General features: G+C 41.4%; 1 protein-coding gene across 8 annotated transcripts in view; it reads right to left on the reverse strand.

Annotated features, from left to right (window-relative positions):
• The window catches only part of LOC113014910 (growth factor receptor-bound protein 10-like), a 72,773-nt gene that overhangs the window by 24,778 nt on the left and 27,618 nt on the right, over window positions 1-20,377 (reverse strand). For 7 of the 8 annotated variants that reach the window (XM_026156745.1, XM_026156742.1, XM_026156741.1 and 4 more), the window contains 3 exons: window positions 19,414-19,507; window positions 8,875-9,112; window positions 6,443-6,566 (listed from right to left, as the gene is read on the reverse strand). In XM_026156745.1, coding sequence (XP_026012530.1) covers window positions 6,443-6,566; window positions 8,875-9,112; window positions 19,414-19,507 — 456 coding nt within the window. The remainder of the gene's footprint in view (window positions 1-6,442; window positions 6,567-8,874; window positions 9,113-19,413; window positions 19,508-20,377) is intronic. The other variant, XM_026156746.1, reaches the window with a different exon arrangement.

A 20,377-nucleotide genomic window follows, 5' to 3' on the forward strand; every position in this document is an offset into this window, starting at 1 on the left:
TGTCTTCCAAACTGGGAGAAAAGGACCTGAAACAAGCACTGATCTGTACAGCACCCCCAAATGGTCAGAGCAGGAGGATGCAGCTGAGGATGCAGCTGTGGATACAGCTGTTGCTCTGCTTTACGATGAAATCTACGGAGGCTTTGCTGTGACTGCTTTTTCAGCAGAGAACATGCAAAAAGTTCCTGCACCAGAACACCAAGGTCATTTCAGGGAAATATCTCCACAATATTACAACACTAGCAACTACATTTTGAATCCCTTAGAAGACTTTTCATTGTTTCCGTTCATTATTATGATTTCAATGGGAAAACTGAATCTACAGTCTATTATGACAGAAATGACCCATGTAATCCTCAGAAATTACATTCAAGCTTGAGTGAGTATGTGTGTCAGAGTCCTGTAAATCATCATGACACACACACACACACACACACACACACACACACACACACACACACACACACACACACACACACACACACACACACACACACACACATAACTGTACTGAATCCTATTCAGGTGAGTAACTAAATTAAAATTGATCACAAAGCATGATGATTTATGCGAGACTATGCAGTGACCTCGTGACTATGCAACGAGGAGCTTGTGCATCCTGTCATTACAGGCTGACTTGGGTGAGCAAGCTTTCACTGCCATCTTTACATGCACAGAGACACACACACATGCACCTTATCTGATTGCAGTGGGTCAGCAGACCATTGCGTGCAGAAGTACATCAGCTGACCACAGACAAAGAGGGAGGTAGGAGTACTAAATAGAGACTGAATGACTCAGGGCTTTAGTCTTAAATTAGTTTTTAATAACACAGCTACAGATCACCACATGAATCTGCTTTTAACACTTATGTATAAGAATAACGGCTGCATACAGAACAGCTATTAAATAGCTGCTCACAACAATATTTTGCATTATTTATTTAATAAATGTTTTCAAAACTTGTGTGTACCAGTGAATACTTACATGTTGTACTCGCAGTCCTGTGAAAAATGATTCAGCAGGTTTTAGAACCACCTTTAGCCACAAGTGATTGTTTTTTATATGACCTTTTCTCTTATCTTTATCTTCACATTGCTGTGGAGGAATTTTGGTCCACGCTTCTTTACAGATTTGCTTTAGTTCATTGATGTTTGCAGACATTTGCTCAAGGACAACGCCACAGTAGGATGGGACTCAAGAACCAGTTCTTGGGTTAGCCTGAACTGGTTCCCAGTAGTTCAATTCCTTGGAGTTGCTAGGGGAATTGTTAGTCTGCTTGCCTATCGATCCCACTAATCAGTTCTACTTGCCCTCACGCTACAATCAGCTGATTTCAGTTCGTACATCTGAGGTGACAGCGGCGCAGTCTACAGCGTTATGGAGAGTGATGGTAAAGAGCGAAGTGCATCCAGGACAGACACAAATGCATTATGTTGCTAACACAACTTCAGCTTTTTTGCTAACGCTAAGCTAGCCAAGAACCAAGAGTGACGTTAACACGCCGAGTCAACGCCGACCCCGGCCCAGCAGCCACAGCCTGAGCAGTCAGGCTGCAGCCTCTGTTTCTACCTGTTCAAAGTGAAATCACTGTGGAGATCACTTTGAAGTCTTTTTGTGTTGTTGGCTTTGTGTTCATATGTAATACTAAGAGAAAGACCACGTGTGTTCTCATTAGAATAGGGATTTGTGTTGGTGTGTAGGACTCTAGCCTCAGGTTTAAACTGTTAAATGGTAGTTCTAAGACATTGTGTTTCAGCTATTTTACAAAGTAACATGAAAGTAATGTAACAAGTATTATAGCAAGTAATGTAATGCATTACTTCTAAGAAAAGTGTTCGGGGTAATAATTACTTTTTTTGAGTAACGACCACAAAATGATCACAACGAAGAGGGGAAATACCTCCAACATGCACAAAGATTTGACCACAATGCAATCAATAAATCTGCATGAATGTAATGTCTTTGATATGCTGTTTATCAATGGTGGTGACTCTCAAAGCCAATGAGAACCCAGTGAGAATCAATAAGGAATCAATAAGTGATATCAGTAACAGAATCTGAATCCTTAAATTCTTGTTTAATGTTTCAATTAAGGACTCGCCAAAACTAGCCATTACAGTGTGTTTAATTTGCTATGCCCCAATAAGTAACTCTTATTTTAGGATGGTCTAATCTTAAATGACTAAATTAAGCCAACGCAGAGATACAAAGCCATCAGATTTCACCCTCTGAGAAGTTGTTTTGATTTCTGAGTCTGGACCGAAGTGGTGGCAACACTGCTGAAAAATCATCCCTAGAGTCCTGCCGCTGGCACAGCTAAAGACCGTAGACCGCAGCCAAGTATGATTCCTCTTTGTACATAATCAGCTTTAACCTTTGAAATATTTTGCAAGCATCAAACATTTCAATAATGAAACCATGTGCTGAACAACAAACCATGAGAAAAAGGGGTTTTTCACATCCTTTTTTTAAATTAAAACCCTCTTTTCTCTTAAATCTTTCCAGAAGAGGTCAGAGGTCAAGGTCACTGAAAAGGGTTCGGTGTCTTGCTCACTAACTACTTCAAAAGAATGGAGGTTAGCCAACACATGGGGCTTCGGTGCTTTGGTTGAGGCTGAGAGATTGGTCTCTATAACTACCGGGGCTCCCTGCTGTCACTGATGTTCGTAATGCTCTCTCTGGCCACAAATAAAAGCACAAGTTGCATTGCAGCCATGGTCGCGGTGCCAAAGCAAACTCATTTGCCCAGCAATGACAGACAAAACCTGACCAAATCCTTGTGAAAGCCAGGGGAACATGACTGAACTCTATGGTGTAATACTGCAACAACATGCGTGGGAAATGGCCATTATCCAGTCCACTATTGAGCAGAATCAGACCACTGAAAGAAAGTTTCACAAATCTGATGGAGATGCAGCATCATGTTAGTTTTTTATATTTCCAGCCTGCTTATGATTCTACGAGGACACTGCTCTACTTGGCTCACAATGTGAGCAGCATATCGCTTTGAGAAAAACCGAAGCTCAGTGAAGAATGTCCAGATTCCAACTCTACAGCTGGAGGGAGCGAGATCCTCCGATAAACCTTTGCCAATGCAAATACAATGCAAGTATGTCTGCAGACCAACGCACGCATGTGTGACGGTCCCATCTGCATTGTTGTGTAAGTCATACTCAGCACCCCTCAGGCTTAAATATATTCACCTGATCTGCACACATCAATGCACATATTTGCTCCAGCGCCAGTAAAATTTAAACTCGCTAACTTTCTGTTATCTTAGATACAGTGAAAGCCTGAAAGGCCATGCTGTAGACAGTCTAACCCTAAATTTGCTGAATTTAAGGAATTTGATCAGTGGACGTTTTACTTAATTTGATTTAGAAAAAGCTCATTTTAGAGCATTAGAATCCATTAAAGTGTACAATGTTTCAAAAGGCATGCCCCAAAGCAGCCCAATCAATAGGAGGCTGGTTTAGGAAGATCTTACACAGTCAACAAATTAGTAAATAAGCAGCCCACAGACATGCCTGCAGCTCTGTGAGAGTGTACTCAGGAACGGCAGTGCTTGGAGCTAAATGCTAACATCAGCCTTGCCCTCTCTACTGTGCTCAGCAACAAAGCTAACACAGACATTTAGAAAAATAAGGATTAACGCATTCACCAGTTTGTTTATTGGCATTATGATCAGTATGAAGCACGCTGGTTACAAGTAACAGCAAGTTACATGACTTTTGCAGGTATTTAGTAATGAGCCAAAGTCATATTTGTCTGTACTTAATCAAGTACTGACAAATTTAAACTAAACTGCTCAAATGATTACTTAAGCCCTAGTTAAGTTTACACAAAGATTATTATTAATTATATGTTCTAGAAGGTCAACACCCAAAACAAAAAAGGATCTACAGGCTACACCAAAAGGCTACACCAAAAGCCGCTCTGAGAACCTTCACAGACATACTGCTAGAACTAGAATCCTGACTAGTCCTCATGTGTTTACCTACATGCTAGACGCACAACTGAGGTTCAGCAAAATGTAGAGTTTATGGTGTCAGATGACACACGCAAGCTATGACACAGATATTAGAACTATATTAAAATTATTTTTTTTTCTTTAACAACTGATTAATTATTTTGAAGAATCATGAATAAAAATAAGTTTTTTCCCCCCATTTTTATATTCATCACATTTGTAATCTCTTTTTCTCTAAGCCAGGTAGCATGGAGGTGAGCAAACGAGCCACGTGTGGCTGTGGAGTTGCTTGACTGAGACCCGTGACTGGACTTGATATAATATCAGTTTTCCTGCATTTCTCTTTCAGGGATTTCAATTTTGTCCATAAAACTTTAGCACTTTGATGATTGGTTGATTAGGACCTCAGTCGATTATGGTTTGGAGACTAACCTGGTAATATGCAGTAATTAGAAAAAAATGTGTATTTCCTGACCAGCTGGTGTGTGGTTGCTGGTTATTAGTCACACCCAAAACTTCCTTGTGATTAATTTGTTTGCTAGCAGAAGGACGGTTTCTGTGTAGGACACCTCTCTGTAACCAGTTTCACACTGACAACAGCCAGCAAACACCCATTCAGGCAGGTCTCTAAGCCTGCATGAATGGGGCTTTAGCAGTTTAGCAAGGAATAGTCCTTCGATGGCGCCAGTTTCCAAAAAGTATTTACAACAAGCGTTAAGAGTGGAGTTAAACCAAATAGCTGGTTGGGAGGATTGAACATGTTGTCAGAAGGCTGCTGCTGTAAACCTCTTGAAAACTGAACTATATCTATTGCTTAGACTCCTACGATTGAAAACATGATTAAAATTGCTTAAAAAAATAATTCTGGACTTTTTTGCAAGCACCAGCTATGAGACCCCAAACCAAAGAGGTAAAAGCCAAAGTCAAGAAGTTGGCTGGCTAAACTCCATGGCCATCCACCCGCCTGACACAGCCATCCCAGTTATTTATTAATGAATCATTGCTGACAATCAGTGGAGATGTTTCTTTACATGGGTGGTGTCCAGTTCCCATGATCCCCATCACCCTCAGCCACACATTTATCAGTCTCACAGCCACCTCCTCTTCTCCTTTGGACAAAATGCTTTTGCTGACTATGATAAACATGGTGGAATGTTAGAGGTGATTTTTCCACGTGCTTTTTACTCCTTCCACAAGCTCTATCGCCTAAACAGAAATACTACCGCCATCCTGTTTTTGTGCATTTAAACACTGTTAAAGAATGTCCGGCCTGCTCTAAAGTTGTCACGAGCAATGAAAAATGACACAAGGACGAATGAAAATGGTGCCAAGCCTCAGCCATTATCTGTATGAATAACTGGACAGAAAACACAAGTTAAAGCCGCGTGAGATAAGAGAAAAATAGAAACGTAACTGCTACTGGCTGGTTATTTGGCTCGCTGAACGAACAAGAACTGTGGACGAAATGAAGATGATCTGGGAAAGAGAAATGAAGCAATGTTTAGTCAGCTCTCACAGACTCGACCGCGCACACAAAAGATCCTTTGTACAAACTGCAAACTTGCTCTCTGACTCCAGACCTTGTGAGTTGATGTCAACGAAATGCAAAAATAATGCTTTGGCTTATCACATGTCTCTGTGCGTGTGTGAACTGAATAATGCCACCTGTGTGTGTATAACTGCGTTAACAACACACAAAAAAAGTGTGCGTGTGTATGTAAAGAAAGCGAGCGAGTGAATAAGCATCTAAAATAACTTTTATTGTTCAGGGTGGGCATCCTGAAAACATCTTTGAGGAGGATGGAACATTCCTGGGACAGGAGGCTCAGCAGGGGGAAGGAAGGGCAAGGCTGTGACACACACACACACACGCACACACACACACACACACACACACACACACACACACACACACACACACACACACACACTCTCTCGAAGTGACGCTAGGAGCCGAGGTTGAAGCGTGTGAACCGGAAAAGGGCGCCTGTCTTGCCGGAGCCAGCAGACGGATTCAGAAGGTTCAGAGAGATCCGACCTGCAGATGTTCCCAGCCGTATTCCTGGCTCTGCCACGGGAAGTCTGCACTCTGTCCGCAGCATCCTGGAGACGCGGCTCACCTCGTTCTTCCACAGCAAAACATGTCCGTCACATGTCTGCATGCGTGTGTAAATATGATTGATGATGATTCCACAATAACACACATGTACTGCCAGATAACCCCGGCTGAGTTGTTGTGTAATGGATAAAGGATGTGCGCAGCCAAAGTCAACACATGCTGCTCTGACCCGCACATAACAGGCCAGTCAGCTGGTTTGAAAACACACACTAACACAAATGCAAGATCTAATTAACATGGGCAACAAAAATGTAGCCAATCCCTTGACCACTTGTGCCTCTACCAAATCAGCTGTACCATTCTCAGTGATTGCGTGCTGGTGCACGTGGCGTGTGTGTAGGTGAACTTACATAGTTGTCAGAGGTCTGTATGGGGCTCAGAATAGGGGATCCAGTTAGGCTGCAGAGCTCAGGGAAAGGGTTGGGGATGGCTGGCAGCGAGGCTGGATGCAGCTGGTGCTCTTCCTGCAGGTTCCTGCAGAGGGAGACACACATTCATGACACTGCCTCAGGTTACCAGTGAGAGACTAACACTGGAGGATATATATACACATGATTATGGGTGTCATTTGGGTATAATAAGGAATACAAATCAACATGGTTTCAGCTTAAAAGTTAATCTGAACTCTGACTGGACCACTAAACTTTTTAAAAAGTTTAAATTCTAGCTACTGTAATTTATTCACACAGATTAGCAGAAGCTGTCCCAGGCTCACTCTGTTCAGTGTCACTCTGAATAATGACACTTTCAAACAGGGCACACTGATCTGGATATTCTGTTAAAGTTCAGAGTCAACAGTGGAGGAAAAGGGCAAGAAGACAGTCGGTGCTCACTGACCACTGGACGGCCTCTGTCTAAATAAACAACAAGCATTTCTCTTTAAAATAACTTTATCATGCTCAAATGCTCAGACTTGCTGCCAATTATTGCACGTTTCTTTTAAATTGTTGTGTTTCCAAGCTTGCTTTACACTCATTGTGCAAGTATGTTCAACACATTATAACCTTTATTCTGCATGAAGATGGTTAAAATATTAAATTGCATAGACTTATAGCTCTGTCGGGCCTCTTTATTAGATCTGCAGTAATTTATATACAGTAGAGTTTCCATTGCATCGGCCTGACCTACCCCGCTGTCCACTTGCCTCGAAAGCCTGAGGAAGAGAGAGCAGTAGCAAGAACTGCAAGAGCTGCTGACAATAACAATGGAGATGGTCAGAAAAAGCAAAAACAGCTTGAACTGAAGGATCTGGGATGGGGGTGGGTTGCAAAGCACCTTGGACAGGCAGGGATTAATGTAAGCAAGTGACTACCTTTAGCTAATGCTAGTCCTTTAATCTCTTTCAATAGACACATTTGTTATGTGTACTCATTTATAACCTTGTTTACTCTGACTCTGCTTGGATCAGCTCATTTTTGTTTGTGCCATGTGGCCAAAAAGGAAACTGCAGTGCCCTCTGGTGAGTAAAATATGCAACATCAACACTCGTAACATGGTTGAAGGGTGTCGTCTCTTCTTTACGTGTGTAATTTTAACTTATCGGCTGTTATTAACGTCAACGTCGGTCAATTACATTAAACCTCTCATCATCTGTCGGCTTCTAACTATTACATTTGTAATATTTCTAGGTTTGTACATATTTATGTCCCACTCTTTGGAAATTGTGGAAGCAGATACCCTGACGACCCCAAAATACAGTTACAGTAACATTAAAACGCTGGAGAACGCAATAAATATGATTTTTACAGAGTATCGCACTCTCTTGTTTAACACAGCGGTGCAGTGGTCAGCACTGTCTCCTCACAGCAAGCAGGTTCTGGGTATGAATGTCCTGGTCAGCCGGGATGTTTCTCCCATATTCCAAAGACAAGAATCTTAGGTTAACTGGCAATGTGAGGGTGCCAAAGGGCTTAAAGTGAATGAAATAACACGCTGTATGAGTGCAGTTAATCTGTGTAAGTGTTTATTGAGTCTACTCTATCTGAAGGTCTGGTGAGATGGAACTGAAATAGAGTGAGGGAACACTGGAGACAGATCGGTTGCCTGATCACATGGTGCACCTGCCAGATTTATAAAAACATGAGCAAACTGTGTGGGACAAGCAGTCAGACTGCAGTTTAGATCCCGAAAATGAGAAATGCTCATCATCTCAGTTGAGGGTGTAAGGACGGTGGATGATGTTTGCGCTTCAGACCTTTGATGTCTATGTTGTTGATGTTTTGTTTTTTTAATTTATGACTTATTTTGTTGAACTATTTCATTAGTGCGTAGGTTCACTGACAGTGATTAGAAGCAGTCACTTTTCTTGTATGTATACACATGCTGTGGCCAGGAAAGCTGATTCTGATTAAACCCACAGAGAAGTTCAACACACATCTTAAATGTGGCAACACAAAAAAGCAATATATAATATCACTGCAACTACAGAGTTACCAGAAGTTAATTCATGGTCACACTCTCCCCTTCTGTTCCTGATCATGGCCTTTAATAGTGGCCAGAAAAAAAAAGGTTTCTGCAGAAAACTGATTTCACGGTGAAGCTGACCTTTGACCTTTGGGATATGAAACGTCATCACTCGTCCAAGGTGTTCCTGAGATAGCATGTTTACAAGAATGGCACAGACAGACAGATATATAATAGCAGAGTGTTCTTTTGCTGGCAGTGCTACGTTATCTTTTATTCATATCTTTATTTCTGCAGGTGTAGCAGAGCGATCTTTTTATCTTTATCTTGAACATAAACCAGTGCGATCAATGTAGAGGCCCAGGTTATGAGCATTTACCTGACAGCTTTGATGTGCATGGGTTGAGAGTGTCTCAGCCTTTCTCTGGAGGGGGAAGAAGAGGGCAGGGCTGGGGTGTGGCGACGGCTGTGTCCCAGGTAGGAAGAGTGCACCTGATGGTGGTGGTGAGGGGCGTGGCCGTTGTTTAGAAGAACCGCCGTGTCTGTCTGTGTGGAGTACACACTCTCCATAGAGGAGTTCATGTCATTCACCAGCTGCTCCAGATCCACGTCATCATCTGCGGATGCAGGTGGACAGCGGGATGAGCAAAGGGAGAATGAAATGAGTGACAGTGATGCATTGCATCTACAAGCAGCTGACAGTCATCAAAATCATCCCAGTGTAGTTTAACACTACAGCAACCAAAGTTAGTGATGAAGAAAACACAGCTGTGGAATCACAAGCAGGACAGTAAAGAAAAGAAAGGGTGACAATGCTGCAGCGCCCCCTGCTGGGTGGCAGGACTACAACCTAAAATAGAAATTTAAAAAAGTTATTTTTCACATTCTATTACAAACATTTTTATTTTATTTTATTTTTTTTGCCATATTTCTTTTATTTTTAACCTATATTTGACAACAGCATAATAAAACTGGAAATTCTGCCATCCTAATATTTTTAGTGGCCCTCATATGGTCACCACCAGTGTTGGTCAAGTTACTTGAAAAAGTAATCAGTAACTAATTACTGATTACTTCCCCAAAAAAGTAATCCCGTTACTTTACTGATTACTTATTTTCAAAAGTAATTAATTACTTAGTTACTTAGTTACTTTTTTAAAACACGATTTACAACCTGAAGAGGTGATAAAGCGATAGATCTTTCAGCCCAATTCTACTTTTTCTACATAATCCATCATACAAAATGTAATCAAATGGAAAAGTCTCTTTTTTTTAACTTGTTTTATCAGTTTTAATCTTTTAACTTTATGCATCAAGCAAAAATTTAATTATATGCAACATTCTCTGACTGGAAGAAATTAGTTTAACATTTAAACCTATTTTCTGCACATTCCAGCTCATAAAATAAAATATTTTGTGTGTTTACACTCAGTCTTTCAAATAGATGCAAGTAAAACACAGCAGAAAATAAATAAAGTCACAGACTCAGCGGTCCTGTTGCTCTATTTTCACCTGTAAAGCAGGAGCAGGGTAGGCGGAGGTTTACCCTGGTGCAGGTGTGCCGCGGTCAGTTGAAGAATCCGCGAGTTTCTCTGTGAGTTTCCCATTACGTCGTAGCTACTCGGAAGTTTGTTTGGAAGTTTAGGGGTTTTTTCGCTGTAAAAAGAAGTTTTCTTCCCACGCACAGCGGACACTAATGTTTTTGTCACTTTTTATGGAGTCAAACTCAAAGTAAGGTCAGTACTTCCACGCTTTAAACGCTGCACGCTCATACTCTCTCCCACAATCGATATGTGGATTGTTGATCTGCACACAGCTGTTGTCACCAACGGCGCACTCGCTTACGTCACTGTCGTGAGACATTCTCGCAAAAAAATCACGGTTTTAGTAACGCAGTAACGCAGCGTTCCTACGGGAAAGTAACGGTAATCTAATTAGCGTTTTTGCAATAGTAATCCCTTACTTTACTCGTTACTTGAAAAAAGTAATCGGATTACAGTAACGCGGAACGCGTTACTGCCCATCTCTGGCCACCACTATGAAAAAATTCTGGAGGCATCCCTGCCGAGTATCTCAGGTAAACTTTTACCAGCAAGAGGAAAGGTAGCCAAGGAGTTAGAAGTTTCATCAAACAGAATCCCGATGCAAGAACGCTTCCGGAGGACGAGAATTGCCAACTTATACTTTCAACTCACATGCCCAACTAACCCTATTAAAACATGTTCCCACACCTATCTACACAGTTTTCCCGCCTCGGCAGGCTCAGCAGTTGAAATAAAAGACTCATTATAAGATGTAAAAAAAAGAAAGAAAAAAAAGAGGAACCAATAAAGCCTGATTAGAGAGACAATTGTGTCAGTGAACCTTTTCTTTATCTATGTCTGCAATTAAACACAGACTGGGCACTAGTTTTACTTTGAGCAAACAGCTCATAACCTTTGTATCATGTCTACAGTACATACTGAGACAATGACACTGAAACCTCAATGGCACTTTGATAGAGCAGCAATTTAAGCAATAAAAATATTGCCAGAAAAACATCACGGCCCTGAATTATCAAGCATGGCAGCAGACAGAGAGAGTGAGAGAAAGCACAGCCCTGATGTGAAGTATCATTCTTCCTTGTGTTGGATTCCTCTTTGGCTTGGATTTCATTCAATTCCTGTGTAGTACACCACCTCCCTGGCTTGCCTTTGGCCTAACTGTGTGTAAACTGTCATTCAAGGGGCTGACAAGCCTTCCTGGCAGCCAGCAGCAGTTTCGAACCAGCACTCGCCCACAGACCAAACGACTAACCAAAGCAAACCAGAGTGAATGGGCCCCTGGTCGTGCAGGTCAGATGTCGATGCCGATCTTTTACCGTAAACTGTTATTAATTAGCTAAAGCCAGGCCCGGATTTGCAAGCCCCACTTTGGGCTTCCCTCAAGGCTTTGATGCTGTTCATGTGGTGCTATCTGATGATGAATTGGTTCACTTCTTGCAGCACTCTATAATGCAAAATGAAATGCCCTCTGGGGACAGATGGAGATAATCCTGTGTATGGCAGTCATTACTAACAGTTTTCCAACCTCGCAGTAATAGATTTTTCTACTCTTAACTTTCTAAAAAGTAAATGTGCACTGTCAGCTTGTGGGGGGAAAGCCTGCTAGCGGGAGAGAAATCTCTCTAGTGAATCAACTTTTACATAAGCTCTGTTAAACGTCCTCACAACTGTGGTCTCAATGTGTTTCGCTATGTGTGTGTATGTGTGTCTAAAGGCCTTTGGTCCTCCGTGAGTCCCACCCCAACACCACACACAGAATTCTTGACATTCCTCTCAGACGAAATTACAGCACTCTGGGAACGTTAACCAGGCCTTTTCATGACACATGGTGGCCAAATGACTGGGACAAAGTAGGACATCAAAACAGACACACAGGAATGAGGACAGGACACTATGTGCACTCTGCAGTGCTGATGTACATGTGCATCTAATTAAAGAGGAGAAATTTAAAAGGAAACGCAGCAGTGCACCGAATGTACACAAACACTGTGAACATCCACAGTGAGAGCAGGGGGGAAAAGCTGCTGCACCAAAAACAACAGGAGTCGCTCATCTTAGGTTATAAGGAGTTATGCATGTCACGCGCACACACAAACACAGAGCACAGTCTGGGACATTGGGTCATGTGATGCTGGGGTTCATGAGTGGGACATGGTTGCTTGGGTGGGGTGGGGGCTGTGTGTGCAAAAGATGTTCTAGGAAAAGAACAAGACCACGCAGGAGGAGAGACAGTCATGGCTGTTATATAAAGATGTAACATAATGTGGACTCATGATCTGTAAAAGCGAGAGGTGTTGTCATTCGTCTCATTACTAATGCCTGTGTTTTTCCTTCCATAGCATAATAAAAGTTATGCTACTTTGTGATTTTTAGTAAAAGTTGCGTCCTTAAGAAGCAGGACAAGTCCAGCCAAGACCTGACAGATACATCTGGCCCTTCAGTTAATTCATTTATTATTCCCTGGAGCCTCATCAGAAATGGTCTCAGTGGACGGATGGCTTTAAAGAAACCATTGCTTGGGAAGCAAAATGGGGAGAAAAGTCTGAGGTATAACAAACGGTGAGTGTTCATATCCATCTATGAAACATAGTGGAGGCTCTGTCATGGTTTGGGGCGACATTTTATATTGAATGCAACACGATGATGAAACGATGAACACAGAAAAGTACCATCAGATCTCGACACAGATTTTTTTGTCTGATTAGCAAAGCCTTCACTGCCAGTGCAGTAAATGCACACTTGGATAGAAAAACACACAATACCAATGTATCAACCCATAGGTTGGTCTCACAAGCCTAAACCACAACATTACTGAAGCAGTGTGGGTTCATCTAGACAGAAAACAGAACAAAAGGCAGCCATCATCCAAAAAAGAGCTTTGGAAGTCCTTCAAGAAGTCTGAAGAACTATTCCAGAAGACTACTTAAAGAAATTACAAGAGAGTTCAGCCTTTGTTGAAGAATAAACGTAGTAATAACAAATATTGACTTTAAAGCTAAGAAATGTACAAACTCTGTTTTCATCTTATATGCTGTATTTCCATCTGTTTACATGCGTTTCTCTAAATGGCTGCAGCTACTTCCCATTTTACTAGCAAAATACAAAGAAATGAGGGTGGCTCAAGACTTTTGCACAGTGTTGTACGTTTGGTAGGATGCTAAAACTTAACATTTAGTCTATTTTTCTCTCAACTGCTAATGTGCATCAATGCAATGGCAAACAACACTTGCAATAATATTTAAAGTTGCTCACAGGAAGATTCTTCATCATCCTAATTATTGTGAGTTTGAAAGGTTTTGTTCTTGCTGCTAAAAGAGAACTTTTACAAAAAAAAAAGTATCCCAGTGCCACTTTAAGAGGATAATGATGGTATCATTGGCATTCCTCCCCCTCCCCCTGTGGCTTGGCCCACACGGCGCTGCTGGCTATGGACAGGGAACCCAGAGGACATATAGAATGAAAATGTCTTCTCCGTCTCCTCCGCTAACTATAACTTGGAATGTAGATGACTCGCTCCAGCCGTCTGGCTAGCATCTGATGACAAAACCTACCATACAAACGTGGCCAGTTCAGTCCTGTAAGATCCCAAAATATACTGAATGAGTGCTCTCTGTCCCTGGCCACGACAACCTGCAATCATCGATCTCTGACAGCAGTCTAGAGGTCAGCGAAGAGAGCTGAATGTTCAGATTTTCAAGGGCAAAGCGCAACGGAGTTCTTTTTATGCAACAAAAACACAGGGGTTATATTTAGCATCCTTTTTGCGTTGGTACTTTCTCAGTAGGTTTTTCTTGCTGCTGCTGTTTTTTATTTGAAAAGGATTTATGTTGTCAGTGCATTTACATTTTGCATTGTTGGAGGCACAAACACTCTCAAAGTTACTTTAGTGTGTAACTACAGGTGCATAAAATGAATGATTTTCTATCATGACAATGAGTGTTACTGCTGTGAAAGCCTCAAGCTATCTGCAGAAATCTGCTTATTACTCAGCTGCAGGACCGGAGGACAGCACATAAATCAGATAAAAGAAAATTATGAACAAAATATTAAATCTACTGTTAATTGGTGGGCTTACATGCAGATGACAACATGTCATCAGATTGTAAGAAAAAAACCCCACATCTAGCATAAATGAAGGGCATGTAATCTGAGCCAGTCATGATCTAAAAATACAGCACATCCATCAGTGAGGCTGAGGTAAGGTTCAGCTACCAACCAAAGCCAGAATGAAACTGGAGATGGGTGACTTTGACTCTTGCCTTTTCAGTGAAGTGAAGTGTTGTCCTGCACAACATTTTATCAGATAAGCTATATACAGTCCTTTAATAAACTAAGTACATCCCTACTGCCCCCAAGGAAAAGAGGGGAAGTAGCAGCCAAGTGTTGCTAACCTGATTACTGAACATCATTCCCCTTTAATCACCATCGCTACTTTTAAGATTAGGCTTAAAACTTTCCTTTTTGCTAAAGCATATAGTTAGGGCTGGACCAGGTGACCCTGAATTACCAAACGACTCACGGACCGGTACCGATCCGAGGCCTGGGGGTTGGGGACCGCTGATTAAGAGGACCCGAGGGAAGCTCGGAAAGCTAAGCAGAAGTTATTTGGAGAGGAGAGTGACTGCCGTTGGTTGAAAAGAGAGGTAAAAAAACTTCAGTGGTGTGGAAACATTATGGGTTCGCGGAGTCAGACATGGATCAAATAGACATAGTGTGTAAACTTTGCTACGGTGTCGTAGCTGCACCACAGAGCAACACTGCAAAGTTCACTAAACATAGATGTTTACATTTTTCATTTATTTTTTATATTGCAAACATTTGCACTGTTATCATTATTTGCACACTATTTTATATTATTTTTTGACAATCTTTAAAGTCATTATTCAACACATTGTTATTGTTAAATAAATATCGTCAAATAATCGAGATCTCAATTTCAGTGAAAATAATCGTGATTATCATTTTTGCCATAATCGAGCAGCCCTACCCTGAATCCTCCCTTAGTTATGCTGCAATAGGCGTAGGCTACTGGGGGACTCCCATGATGCACTGAGTTTTTCCTTTTCAGTTAACAGACCTCTCTGCATTAAATCGTACTTGTTATTAATCTCTGGCTCTCTTCCACAGCATGTCTTTATCCTGTCTTCCTTCTCTCTCCTCAGCTGGTTTACAGCAGATGGCCCCGCCCCTCCCTGAGCCTGGTTTCTTCCTGTTAAAAGGGAGTTTTTCCTTCCCACTGTCGCCAAAGTGCTTGCTCATTGATTGTTGGGTTTTCTCTGTATGTATTATTGTAGGCTCTACCTTACAATATAAAACGCCTTGAGGCGACTGTTGTTGTGATTTGGTGCTAGACTTCATTTGGCATGTTAAATGTTAAATTTTATGATTAAAGTACAATTAGAGGAAGACTAAACAAGTATAATTTATTTGGAAGGGATTCCAGGAGAAAACCTCTTCTCTCTAAAGAGAACATGGCAGCACAGCTTGCGTTTGCATGCTTTCATCTGAACAAACCACGACTTCTAGAACCATATTTGGAATAACACCGGATAGAGAGCATACAGCACAAATACCTCATACCAAACTGTCAAGCACGGTAGTGGAAGTGTGATGATTTGGGTTTGTTTGGCACCTACAGACCTGGACACATCCTCTTTATACCAAAGTATTCTAGTGACAAATGTGAGGCTATCTGACTGTCAGCTAAAGCTGGCTGGAAACTGGAACCTACAGCAGAATAGTGGTGGGACCTCAAGAGAACTGTGCACAAACGAATGCTTGCAAACCTCAGTGAATTGATGCAAAGTTGGAATGATAATGTAAGAGACTGATAGTCTCTAGCAAGTCTTACGGAAAATGATTATTAAGTTATTACTACTAAAGGTGCTTCTGCAAGCTTCTAAATCATGTACTTAGTTTTTCTAGTACTACATAGAGCCCTGTGAATTATATAGACAGATATCAAGAGAGGTAAGTACACTGCTGAAAATACAAAGAAACATTTTTATATGTATAGCATCAAATTAGTTAAACTTCTGGGACACTGATTCGGTCAGTCAAGTGGCAGAGGGAGTCGTTAATCAGTTTCAGTGGTTTTAAATCAGGAATAGTTTTACAGGTGGAGGCCACTGACATTTTTTCCCTCCACATCTTTTCTGGCTGGTTTTCAGTAGTTTTGTATTTAGCTACGGTCAGCGTCATTACTGGTAGCATGAGGCGATACGTGGAGCGTAGAGAGGATGCACAGGTAGCCCAGCTTGTCCAAAATGGCACATCAACACGTACCATTGCCAGAAGTTTGCTGTATCTCCGAGTACAGTCTCAAGAGCATGGAGGAGATTCCAGGAGACAAGCAGTTACTCTGGGAGAAGTGGACAGGGCCGTCAAAGGCCCTTAAACTATCAGGAGGACTGCTATCTGTTTCTTTTTGGAAGGAGGAACAGGATAAGCACTGCGAGAGCTACAGAATGACCTCCAGCAGGTCACTGGTGTGACTGTCTCTGACCAAACAACCAGAAACTGACTTCATGAGGGTGACCTGAGAATCCTAGTGGACCCTGTGCTCACTGCCCAGCACCGAGGAGCTTGATTGATTTGCCATAGAATACCAGAATAGGCACTGTGTACTTTTCACTGTTTAGAACAGGTTCACCCTGTGTAAACAAACCAATTTGTTTGAACAGTCTATTATTTTGTGTACAAAATATATGATCATATATTACATAACTGAGGGGCTGACTATTTATCTGCATGTTATCAGCTGGGTTTGGGAAATGGATGCATATACTGATTATTGGCCATGTCCATAAATTTTTCCAGGCTAGTTTTGCTTTATTTTTATTGTTGTACTTGAGAATTCAACTTGGTAAATGTTTAACTTAAAAAACAAAACAGAGAAAAGCTCCAGAAACTAGAAGCATCATTTCAATGGTTCCTTGTGGAGACTTGTTCCTTGTTGGTTTGTTGAGTTACTATAAAAAGTTGTGCACAGACTGAGAGATTCTTGCGTCTATTGTGCCAATGCATTTACATTTGCATGATCTTGACCCCATATTTAGTTGTAGCAGTTACACTTTACAAGCTATCACTAACAACAAGAAAAGATTCTGGAAGTGCTGTTTTACTGTCTAGTGTGTGATAGTGGCAAACGGCTGATCACTCCAGTGGCGTCACTGCCTGAATAGAGTATGAACCTGCTGACCTCCTACTATCTACAACCCTGACCCACAGACCTATGGCTTACTTTCTATGAACTCCCTTCTGCCCTGAACTGTTTGACCTATAGACCTATGTAAGCACCCATTCACTTATTGTGAAACCATGTTTACAATACACGAGCATGGCCAACAAGCAGCAGAAGTGAAGCCAGTCCAATAAATCACCAAACCAAAAGAAAAAAAAAAGCTAATCCACAGGATAACCACTAGCCAAGAATTCCCAAGATTTTCCTGGAAGTGTGAATGAAATTCTGGAAATATAATGGGGGCAGATTTAATACTGAGGCACTGTGGGGAAGGGAAGAGTTCAAAATAGTGCCGAGCAGCGGTAGAGGGAGGGGAGAGTTTAAAATTTGTCAATAATCTCTCCATCTGGAGAGCATAGCATGTAGTGATGGAGGGAGACAGTGTCCTAGATGGAGATGGAGATAGAGCAGGAGGGGGGGATTTCTAGGAAGACAGGAAGAGTGTTAAGAGGCCGATAAATTGGTTTTGATCCCATAAAGAAAGGTATGAAGAAAGGAAATGACAAAAGAAATATAGATGGAAGTAGGGCTGAACGATATATCGCATTTGCGATAATATCGCGACATGATCAAGTGCAATTTTCTAACCGCAAAGGCTGCGATTATACTCTGGACATGTCCAAATTCATGGGCTGCATCCTCCTGAGGCCGCATTTGTAGACCGATTACGTCACAGCGACGCGCCGAAGGCTGTCCAAATTACTACCATATCCCAGAATTCATAGCGCGGCCCAGCCAAACTCCAGTTTCCAGCAATGGCGGCCGCTACTAAGTTTTAAAATTACTCATACTAATCTTTCAGGGTCACAAAATAAACTTTTAAAATATTTTCAGGCGAGAAAGTAGTTGTGTAAACATCAAATATCTGCTCGGTTTATCAAGATATCCCATATTTGCAAAAGTGCTTCGACGTTTTCAGAGGCGTCTGCTACCCACCAGCTCGACAGCTAGCCGGGAGCTCGAGGGTTACTGATGCGGCCGAGAACGGCACAACTCCCGGCACATCATTTTCAGATCACCGCGGAGTTTCGCTGCTCGGGTTAAACGTAATATATAAGTCACTTAGACAACCTAAAAATGTTATTGTTGGGCTTTTTTCAGTGTTTTGTTTGTTCGTGAGTAAATCGGTTTGGCTGAGATTAAAGTTATTAGATTAGATAAAATAAAACTTTATTAATCCCCCGGGTGGGTTCCTCCTTGGTTTTCACACAGCTGACTAAACGTCAAACAGAAAACTTATTAAACAGAAGTATGAGACAGTCGAGAATTTACACCAGTGTCTGGTTATATTTTAGATAGCAAGAAGCAGACGGCCGAGTTTATTAAACTCCACCGAGACAGCGGTGACGCTAATCAGAACTAGACCGTCCAATTTCACGCCTTTAAATTTTAAAGGCGTGTTTGTGTGTGTGTGTTTATACAATTGCTATTATGTTTGCACTTTATGTGTAATGTTACTGACTGCAGAGATCAGTAAGATGTGTGTATTTTTTTTTTATTAGTTTTATTTATTTAATATTATTTTTTAATTGAATGACAGTCTAGTAGTTCACAGATGTCGAAAAACTGAGTGTGGTAAAGCCACTGATTTTTTTTATGTATATTTCTGCAATCTGCACATTGTACTGACTTTCATTTTAATGTTTACACCAGGGTTCCTTGTCAGCACTTTATGCTCAGATGTTTGTAAGCTAAAAATAAACTATTGTGTATGTTCAAATATACTGTTGTGATTGAAGAAGTTAAATAAAAATGTCAGTCATCAATTCATGCATCACCTCATGTCATCATAACAGAGGTCTGTCTTCCAGGAAAGAACAGTTTAAAATTAATGTAATATAGTATTGGCCATACTATATGATGTATTGCTTGTCTTTGTTTAATAATACAGAAGACAAAGACCTTAAAAAATAATCGCATATCGCATCGCAATCGCAATATTGGGGCAAAAAATCGCAATTAGATTATTTTCCATAATCGTTCAGCCCTAGATGGAAGGATTTCATTAATCACTCAGGACATACCAGAAAAGACCAATGGTAATAACCAGTTATTATAATCCAACCTAAATGTTCCAATTTTTTTTAATAAATCCAACATAGGTTCAAGAAGGAGAAGAGAGAAGAGTTACCATGGTGATGTGGCAAATTCTGACTGGCTGAGCGCTGAAAGCCAGGAACAATAAGCTCGTCAGGCCTGCGAGTGGAAGTGCGGTCCATCCTTTCCTGTCCCAAAAAAAAAGTAAAGGACATAAAAAAACATTTAAAAAAAGAACAATTTTGAGCACGTGGTTAAAAAAAGCCTCATGCAATGTGTTTAAGATGTCAGATATTTTAGTAAAACGGGAAGACAGCGTGTCATTTTCACAGAGTTCAAATGGTCGGGCAAAGGGTGGGTTCAGGCCTCGGCTGTCGAGGAATGCCAAGTCAGGCATTCAGAGCCCGGTGACACTTTGTCACTTTGGCTTTCTGACCCCTCTGACCTTTCCTTTATGCACACTCTCTCCCTGTATCAGGTATACTGAGCTTTATTTTAAACTTGTGAAACTCACTAATTAACTAAACCTTGATGTATTTCATGAAAAAAAAAGATTATCAATCAATTCAATAATTTTTAGAAAAAAAAAAATCCACCCAAAAAAACCCACCAGTCCCAGCCCACTTATACAATTTCACACGTCTGAAGATACACGCACACATCCTGCCAAGTTCTTCACACATTGTCTAATTTGAAGCAGCCTCAAGGCAAGAAAGCTGCAGAGGAGAAAGAGAGGGAAAAAAGCCAATGAAATTTTCAATCTTCTCTTTTCCAGGAAAAAGAAGAACGCGGAAGCGTTGCTTCCAGGAACTGCTCGTGGCCAGAGGTCTCAGTCCACATGCATGCACATACACACACACTCGCAGCTCCCCTCGGTGCTTCGAAAACATCCATAAATGCCCAGAGTAAGATTTATAGCTCTGAGAAGCAGCATCAGCCAAAAGCTTTCCAAGGAAGGCAACTTGGCTGCAGGGCCTATGGGCTGAAAGAGAAAGTCTGCAGGCCAGGCTATAGCTAAGACTGAGGCACAATAACTTACAAGCTGCTAAACACCCATA

This window comes from Astatotilapia calliptera, chromosome 22 (genome assembly GCF_900246225.1).
Source record: "Astatotilapia calliptera chromosome 22, fAstCal1.2, whole genome shotgun sequence".
NCBI lineage: Eukaryota > Metazoa > Chordata > Actinopteri > Cichliformes > Cichlidae > Astatotilapia > Astatotilapia calliptera.